Source organism: Lathyrus oleraceus, chromosome 5 (genome assembly GCF_024323335.1).
Source record: "Lathyrus oleraceus cultivar Zhongwan6 chromosome 5, CAAS_Psat_ZW6_1.0, whole genome shotgun sequence".
NCBI lineage: Eukaryota > Viridiplantae > Streptophyta > Magnoliopsida > Fabales > Fabaceae > Lathyrus > Lathyrus oleraceus.
Window position 1 is genome coordinate 355,025,662 of NC_066583.1, and position 9,510 is coordinate 355,035,171.

Sequence of the window (9,510 nt, forward strand, 5' to 3'; positions counted from 1 at the left end):
ACCCTCTTATTTTTCAAACCATAAATTAAATATAAATATTACTAGTAGTACCAGACAAACATATACGTATCAATTAGTGGCTACACAAATAAAATATTAATGAAGGATTAATATAAAAAAATGTAAAATCTTAATGAGTAATGTTGATTCCTCGGGCAACGTTTATCCTATCCTCCAACGTACAACAATTATATGTAACCAAATAACTAGGCTTTTTTTATATGCAATTTATCTTTTAAATATTGTTAGTGCTCATCCATGTACATTCTATTGCAAATAAACAGAGTAAAAAAAATCTATGGTGCGTGGAGTGATAGAATAAGACCTGCACAATAAAAAAAAACTATGGTGCCTTGGAGTGATAGAATAAGACTTGCTACATGTTCATACTTCAACATTTAAGCCAGTGACGAATCGAAAAGAAGTTAGTGAAGAGAAATAAATTGAATATTTTAAACATGTGATTTGATTTTTATATAATATGGATGATTAAAACTGTCTGAGGGTAACTCTCTTCCTTACGTGGATTGTCGTTCGATTAGATCCAATGATAAGAGATGTGATAAAGAGTGTGATTGCGTATATTCGACACAGATGAAGATCCATATGTTGTGTGAGTCTTTTTCTTCAATGCTTATTATTGGATCTTGTTCGTGGACCTTGGAGACTGCACAAAATAGTTGCTTCAAGCCTCTATTCCTACATTATAGAATGAAGGCATTATCAGGTTCGTCTTCTGTACGACCTTTGGCATAAGAGAATAAAAGAGCCTTGATGGAACATTGATGTCTTTGGGAATAAGGGAATGCAATGTCTCCCTCGTGACTATAGCAACACTTTGCAGGTACATTTCAACATGTGTCCTTAAGTTTGACTATACTTATTATTTATTGTACTATGACATTTGAGTGTTCATGAATAGTACACGATGAGATCCTGATAGATGGTGGTGTGGTTCCTGTTTCCCGACGATGAGGATCACATGTTTATGATTCCTTGAGGTTGTATAAGAAGTTTTGGGGTTACCATATTTCCTTTTTTCCCTCCCATGTGACAATCTTTGAGAGCACTTCTCTCACATCTTTAACCTCTTTTATCTTTGTCAATCTTCTCCCATCAGCTATTAATTGTGACTTACTCACGCCACCTATAGTATACGACACATGTCCCATTGAGATTTTAGTTTTTTATGTCTCGTACTTTGATGAACTCTCTTGATATTGATGACTTTGGTAGGGCACGGATTTTATCTTTGTATTGACCATGTGCTTTTCTTATGATAATTTATTTCATGTGTTCGACAACCACTTTTGACATTGACAACTCTCAACTTATAGCTCGAAGGGTGACGGAAGACAACTATGTTGTGTGGATGGATCAAGAGACGTCAGATATAGTTTCTACCTTCGTTGGTGAAGGTATATTAGATTATGCCTTTAATGAAGTGGGGCCCTCATCATACTAGGGATTTTTTTTGCTAGGTTTCCACCTTTCTTGCAATGACTTTGAAGTAGGAGTTCTAAACCATCTTGTAACTCCTCAATAGTGGAAAATCAGACCCAACTCTCATAGACAGTGTCATTGTTACGCTCATGAAACCATAGATAAATAATGGAGTGGTAGAATAGGGCTCAAACACGTTGGATCATGAAACCATAGATAAATAATGGAGTGGTAGAATAGGGCTCAAACACGTTGGATCAAAACTGTAGTGCAGTGGATCGAACTTTTTGTGCAGTGAAGATGATGTGTATTTGAAATGTTAGCACTCCAATGTATTTATATGATATTTGAGTAAAAATAATTAATGAGTGAGATTGAAATGAATATTTGAAATAATATGATAAAATCTTTATATGATATCAGAGACTAAAAATATTTATGTGTAATACTGATTGTTGTTCAATTAGATCCAAATATAAGAGATGTGATATAGAAAAAAATATTCACCTATTTCGTACACCTTCTTTTATAACACTTGATATTGGATTTTCATGAATCTCGTGGGACAATTTAGAACACCATTTTTAACGTCCTATATAAAAATATATATTTATAAATGAAGTAAAAAAATGGTTTGTATAAAAATATATATATCTATAAATGAAGTAAAAAAATGGTTTATACAACCATCTATTAAACAATTTTTTAACACATAATTTTTGGTGAAAAATAACATAGATATTAAATAGCATAACATGTTTAGAAATGTAGCAACAGACCAGTAGATAACACACGCAACAAATCATGTTTTCAAACACACGCAAGTCATGTATGTCTTTGTGTTTAATTGTGGTGACATTAATATTTCAATAATTAAAAATAAATATCTGTAATTAAGTAGCACCGAAATTTGAATGTAAGATAACCCACCACACATTGCTTTTGAATGTAAGGTAGCATAAATATCCCATAAAATACTCTATGATTAAATTAAATTAAAACTCAAAAGGAAAAAAGATTCTGAATCATTTAATTACTTAGAAAATACTCTTAAATGCTTTTATTACTTAAAAAAAATTTCTAGAAAAATTCAATTAATCATATCATACATAAAAAAAAGTTCAATAGGGTCCCCAATATTTGAATGAAATTTTCTCCCTCTCTATTGGGCAGCTCTGCCCGCTGCCCGTAATATTTCTAAACCTTAAAATAACCATTAAAAAAGTACTAAAAAAAAGTGTCAAAAATCTCTACCCTCCCTTAAATCAATACACTTTTTCATTTTCCTAAAGTATTAAAATTGAGTCTATATAACCCACCACTTCATAAGCCTCAACAATCCCTTTCATGATTTTGTTTTCATAGTGTTATTAATGTCATCATCATTAACATTTTCTTATTTTGTGCCTAAGGTGTTTGATGAAAGTTCCCAGTGAAAATCATTATCATTACTTAAAAAACTTCTCTACAAAATTGATTATTCCAAAGCACTCTTCAATTGGATAAGCTTGTGATATTAGAAGTTTCAATCTTCTTGTTATTGCAGCTTTTTTTTGTAACCACCTTTTACTAAGTTCTTTTAACCAAAACCAAAACCAAATCTTTCCCTCTTTGTTGTCTCAAAAAAATGGCCCCTTCTGGAAGAACAACAACAACAACAAACAAAACATCAAGGACCACAAAAACTACAACAGGAAGAAGAACAAGAACAAGACAACCTAGAAGAACATGCTCCAAGAGGAACAAAAAACAAGAGGTGATTAACAAGGTTTTGCCTTCTAGCTGTGTGAGAAAAAGCTCTGAAGAATCTTCAAAGGAAGAAAGGGAAGAGAACAACGAAGTTTCTGAGGTAATTGATGTTTCTGTTAGTAACAGTGCATGTTCAACACCAAAAGGTCAGAAATTTAGGATACCAGAGGTTTCAACATGTCCTCCAGCACCAAAGAAGCAAAGGGTAGTTTCAAATTGTTCTTTGAGAAGGTCACCACTTTCATTCTTTGTACCTCCTGATTTGGATAACTTTTTCTTGGTGACACTTCCTGATGTTTCTGTTTGATTATTGTTGTGTGTATGTTAATAGCAAGATACATATAAAATAATCACACTTTTGAAGATGGACTTTTGAAGTGGTTTTCATAGGAAATCAGAGGCATAAATGCTTTAGGAAGTTCTTTTTATTTTAGATTTTGGTGTGTTGAGGTTAGGAAACACTTAGTGTGAGTATGTTCGGACGAGCAGCGAGTTTGATAAAATCGCAGTGACTCGCTGCGATTCTACGATTCCCGCTGCGAATTCAAACATACAATTAGCTTGCTCTTTTGTTTAGTTTATGCTAATTTTAGCTTTTGTAACAACTTGTAGTTGTAGGGTTTGTTAGTTGCTGAATTTAGATGGAATGGTTCTCCAACTAAATTTATATTTGTAAGCTTACTTTGTTTTTTCTTTTACTTCTCATAGAAGATATGTACTGACTTTTATACTAAGTGTGATGAGTGCAAATGTAATGGTTTGGTTTTGAGAATTTGTGAGTGTTTCAATTCAAACTTTGAAACTCTACAAAAAGCTTAACTCAGTTGATATCTCTTATACTTATGATTATATTGAGTTTATTTATTTATTTAAATTATTACCGATGTCGAAGAATTGATATCAGTGAAGTGTTTCCTAGGTCTCCTAGGTCTGTGATTCATATATTAGAAGTAGTGATGGTGACTTTAGCTAGGTGTCTTTTGTTTCTGTGCAACTTTGATGACTGCGAGTAGACAGTGTCTCCATGGTTAGCATCAGAAAAATTTAATTCAGAAGATGTACTCTGTACTATGCTATCCCATGTATGCAAAATGGTACAAGAGCACCTTCACAATGCAATCCAATATCCGTTAGGTGTATCTGGTGGGATCCATACAGATATATTACTTTGAAGCAAATCTTAAGAATTTATTATAGGCCTAACAACTTTGCTATGTGATATTAATATTTTTTGTGTTTTATTTTATCAATTTAAAATATAAAATATTGATTACATTTTTTTAATTAATATTGATATGAAAAAAAAATCTTTTTTATATTTCAATGGTTATTGATCAATGTCTTTAATTATTTGCTCTCTCAATTTTGAACATAATTCCGGCCTAAAAATTATATAAAACACATCTGAAGTCGGTGAATAAACGATTTTAGAGTTAGTCGATGGTTTCCATTTGAGGCAACGTAAGGTGTGTGTCTAATCTTTCTCCAAATTATTGGAGTTTATCATGATCGTCAGATTAGGTTTAATTAACGTTTCAGGAAGATTAGATGATTCGACTTTATGATCACGCTTTGTGTTTGTAACACCATTAATCGAAGAAGACGAAAATGATGAAATCACGAGTTGAGAATGTTGCACACCTTTAAATAGAGTCGACAAAATATGTTAAAGAATAGAATACCCTAGGCAAATCCGGGGTGTCACGCATCCTTAAAATAGAGAGGACATATTACCTACGTAAATAATCGAATAAAACAATATTTTATATAAGTCACAATATTTTATATAAGTCACTACTATGTTATAACCAATAAAATAATTTTTTTTCTTAAATTCTGAAAATTTTAAACAAAATTCAATCAACTTACGTAATTTGATTTTTTTTACCAAAATGATCCATATTTAAAAATAAAAAAAAAATCCACATTTCAGATAATTGTTCAAAATAACCCACTTTGAAGAATTGATGTCAGATGAATTGACGCATACTCTCTAAATTAAAGAGGTGACACCAATTGGATTGGCTTCTGCATCTAGTATTGTCAATCTAATTGACGTCTATGTGTTAGGTTTAAGAGGAGATACTAATTGGTCGGACACCTATGTGTGTTGTGTAATTTTTTTTTTGAAAAACAATGTACATTTTATATAAAAGTCGAAATCGAACCAATTAATATAAATATTAATATGCGTTTACATACGAATACCAAAAAGACTAATGTCGTTGACCGAAATGACCTAACCGACCTCCGGTACCACATCCCCTAGCTACCCGAACGTGGGACCCTAACCCACGTTGATGATTCACCTTAGGTGTTTGAGGATTTGAGGCCCCAGGAAAATCACCACCACCTGCAGGAGATTCCTTAAGATATTCAGACAAATTCGCGTAGTCCTGTGTATGCAATGAAGCGATACTCTCATAGCTGAGTTCGTGACCCATGCCAGAGCAGTTGAGTTGTGTTTGAGTTATTGGAGGGCGACCGAGACGATTAAAGGGAGATATTAGTATGAATGATGTGTCGAGAAAAGGTTGAAATGGTTGTTGCGGTGTTTGGTAGTCATATGATTGTTCCATGTTTTGGTTTTGTGATGTTTGAGCTTCTTGACTATAGTAGAAGGAGGGACGATTGATGTTAAATGATCGTTGAATGTTTTGGCTAAGGAGGCTATGGTAGGGTGATGTGTTGGGTGCTTAGCGATGTTGGGTGTCTTGATGATGATTTTCTTGTTGGTGGTGGTACGGGGTATGCTCTTGGTATTGTGGTTGAGACGATTCATACAAAGAATTGCCACGGTTTTTATGGGTACTTGAGACATACGCACCGGGGCATTTGTGCCAGATGGAACTTGTGTTGGTGGAAATAGAATATTTCACATACTCTTTTGGGCGTTTCAACCATGCATCAAAGGTTTTGCATTCTACAAACCTATTATTCAAATTGATGGAACATGGTTATACGGAAAATACAAAGGCACCTTGCTTATGGCTGTTGCACAAGACGACAACAATAATGTCTTTCCCATTACCTTTGCTCTGGTTAAAGGTGAAACCGCTGGTGGTTGGGGTTTCTTCCTTAGTCATCTCAGAACACATGTCGCTCCACAAGCTAATCTCTGTTTGATTTCAGACATACATGCTGCTATTGAGAGTGCTTAGAATAACCATGATAACGAATGACACAATCCTCCTTCTATCCATGTCTATTGCATTAGACATATCGCACAAAATTTCATGCGTGCAATCAAAGACAAGAACCTTCGCAAAAAAGTGATGAATGTAGGGTATGCTCTAACTCAACCGTCATTTTAATATTACCGTGACGAAATTAGATTGTCAAATGCAGATGCAAGAAGGTGGGTCATTAGAGTAGTGGACAAGTGAATTTGAAGGGGGATGTCGATGGGGCCACATGACAACAAACCTTGTGGAATGCATGAACGATATCTTCAAAGACATTAGAAATTTATCAATAACCACATTGGTGGGAACAACCTATTTTAGGTTGGCATCGACATTCGCAACCAGAGGAGAAAGATTGAGTGTGGTTAATGTCAGGTCAATTATTCGTGAATGTTGTATGAAAGTGATGAAAGAGGAAACTATCAAAGCTAGCACACATGCAGTTACAATCTTTGACTGTCACATGCAAAATTTTAGTATCTAGGAAACAATGGACCACAATGAGGGGAGGCCAAATTTATCCTATGTTGTCAGACTAAATAGAAGTTGGTGCGACTGTGCCAAGTTCCAGGTCTTCTGTATACCTTACTCCCATGTCATTGCGGCATGCGCGCATACTCTCCAGGACGCTTACATCCATCTATTTGATGTTTACAAGGCCATTACCGTCATGAATGTCTACAACGAAAGCTTCTCAGTGCTAACAATTGAGGAATATTGATCTCCATATAAGAGGATATAGTTTGGCACAACGATGAGATGCGAAGAAAGAAAAAATCACGGCCAAACAACACGCGTATTAGAACAGAAATGGATATGGTTGATAAAATGATAAGATAATGTAGTATATGTCTTCAACCCGGACACAATAAGAAAAAAAGTCTCAATCTCGGAGCAACCTCTGCATCATAATTTAGTACCTCCTTTCAAATTTTGTAACCTTTGATTTTGATATATTAATAACTTTTTGTTACAACAATGTTAACAACAAACATCACCCCAACTTAAACACACTTAAAAACGAACATGTTTGAATAAACAACACAAACAACAGATATCAAAACAAATAAAAATACTTAACCACTACATTTAAAAATAACATTTCTAACTGATTACAACAATCAAACTGATATCATTTGGTCCAAACATCATTTCTCTCGCATCCTTATCATTTTTAACTCGCACCCACCCACGTATGACATCGTGTCTCTCAATATTTCTAATTTTTCGCCTTCAGGTATGTCTCTGTCTAACCAACGAACCAACTTCATCTGTAGTTGCTCAAAACGACATATGTTCTAGAAGAGAATCTCCATGGGAGACTTGTCTCTCAAATAAATCACTTCTCATAGCAGCGACGAAGACGAACCATATTTGCAATATAATGAAATGAGATATGGAAAAATGAATCACACCGCACCTCTATTTATAAAGAAAAATACAATACACATATGCGCCAGACCAATTAGCGCCTCCTCTCATTCTTTACACACAGACATCAATTGGATTGACAACACTATGTGCAGAAGTCAATTCAATTGACGTCTCCTCTTTAAATTTAAGGGTATGCATCAATTCATCTGACACTTATATGTTTACGTTTTTTTTTTAAATTGGATAATTTGAGAATTAATCTGAAATATGGATTATTTTGAGATTTTTTTGTGAAAAATTAAATTATTTGAATAAAAAATTCATGTATTTTATCTTTATTTTAATTTTATATATTCAAGTTAATAATTCAACTATTTATACATGTACTTAAAACTCTTTAAAATAATGTATACTCGAGTTAAGAGACAAAGTTCTTCTATAATTGTTTGAAAGAATATTATATTTGTAAGTTTAGTTTTGGAGGGATCGTTTTAAAAAGTGGGTAATAAGAGTTATTTTGAAAAGGAAGGAATGTTATATAGATGATCCTATAATATTTTAATAAGTTTTTTACTTAATTTTAAAAGTTTATGTTTTTTCAATTTAAAAATAAAGAATATTCTCCTTTCGAAAAATCAAGTTTTTCTCTCATTTTCCTCCAAACACACCTATGTAAATTTCATTACTTTGATGAATTAGTTCATGACTCTTGACCTCTAGATACCCTACATTTACCTAAATAAAAGTATAATTTAGAGTTTGATTTTTAATTTATAGTTGGTAGGGCTAAACCCTACTAATCATAATCATGTGGCACTCTTATTTGTCTACAATATTTAATTAAATTAGATTGAACAACTATAGTGTCTTCAGAAAAACAAAAGTGTATATAGTCAAACTTAGGTCCACCATGGATGCCTTAACGCGAAATGGTATAGTGCTATTTTTTTAAATAATTTTTTTTATGAATACCAAAATTGGTATAGTCCTACCAATGTCATGTCACAAAAGAACACTTCTATTGTCGTACAAGTCTACATGGGCTTGGTGTTTTGTTTAACATATTACAAGTTAGAAGTGAGTGATATAAAGTTCCTCGTATTGCTAAGGAATTTTCTTGTTGATGGAGGTGAGAAGAAGACTTTTTGTTTGGGAGAAAGAGTTAGATGAGAATGTTGTGTGTTGTTGGAAATTCTATTTTGCACGTGAATGATCGTGAGAGATGGTTATGGCGTCTTGAATGAAGTGGTTCTTGAATCACCAACAAAACAAAAGACACACCATATCATGAAATGCAATCCTTAAATAAAACAAAGGATTTGACACAAACTATTCAAACCATAAAAGCCATTCTACCTGGACTTCAACGACCATCATGTAATTCAAATTCAAATTATTTTGAATTTGTATTTGTATTTGACTCTAGTTTAAATTTAATTCGTATTTAAATTTGAATTATTGTATAAAATCCAAAGTTTGCTATAATTTGTAATATATTATGAATTTGAGATTTTGAAAGTTAGGTACAATTTTCATTCTCTCTCTTTTTCTCTACAATTCATTCATTGTTCATCACCATCTTCTTCAATTTTTGTGTTTCATTGGAGTATTATTGTTAACGGCACCAATTGGTATCTAGAGCTTTGGTCCTGATTCACGGGAAACACGAGTGTAGTGAGGTGTGTGATTGATTCTGTTTCTCAAATTCATGTTGAATTGAAGATCAAAATCGAAGGAGAATCACAAATCTTGATTCTTA

At 33.1% G+C, this 9,510-nt stretch overlaps 1 protein-coding gene across 1 annotated transcript; it reads left to right on the plus strand.

The window, feature by feature from the left end:
• The first annotated feature begins 2,706 nt into the window (after window positions 1-2,706).
• On the plus strand, window positions 2,707-4,041 carry LOC127084651 (cyclin-dependent protein kinase inhibitor SMR13). Its single transcript, XM_051025139.1, has one exon. The coding sequence runs from the start codon at window positions 3,071-3,073 to the stop codon at window positions 3,497-3,499; it is 429 nt and encodes a 142-aa protein (XP_050881096.1). The 5' UTR covers window positions 2,707-3,070; the 3' UTR covers window positions 3,500-4,041.
• The last annotated feature ends 5,469 nt before the right edge of the window (window positions 4,042-9,510 follow it).

Excerpts from the sequence above, each read along its gene's own strand:
- LOC127084651 (XM_051025139.1), top strand. The coding sequence starts at position 3,071 with ATGGCCCCTTCTGGAAGAACAACAACAACAACAAACAAAACATCAAGG.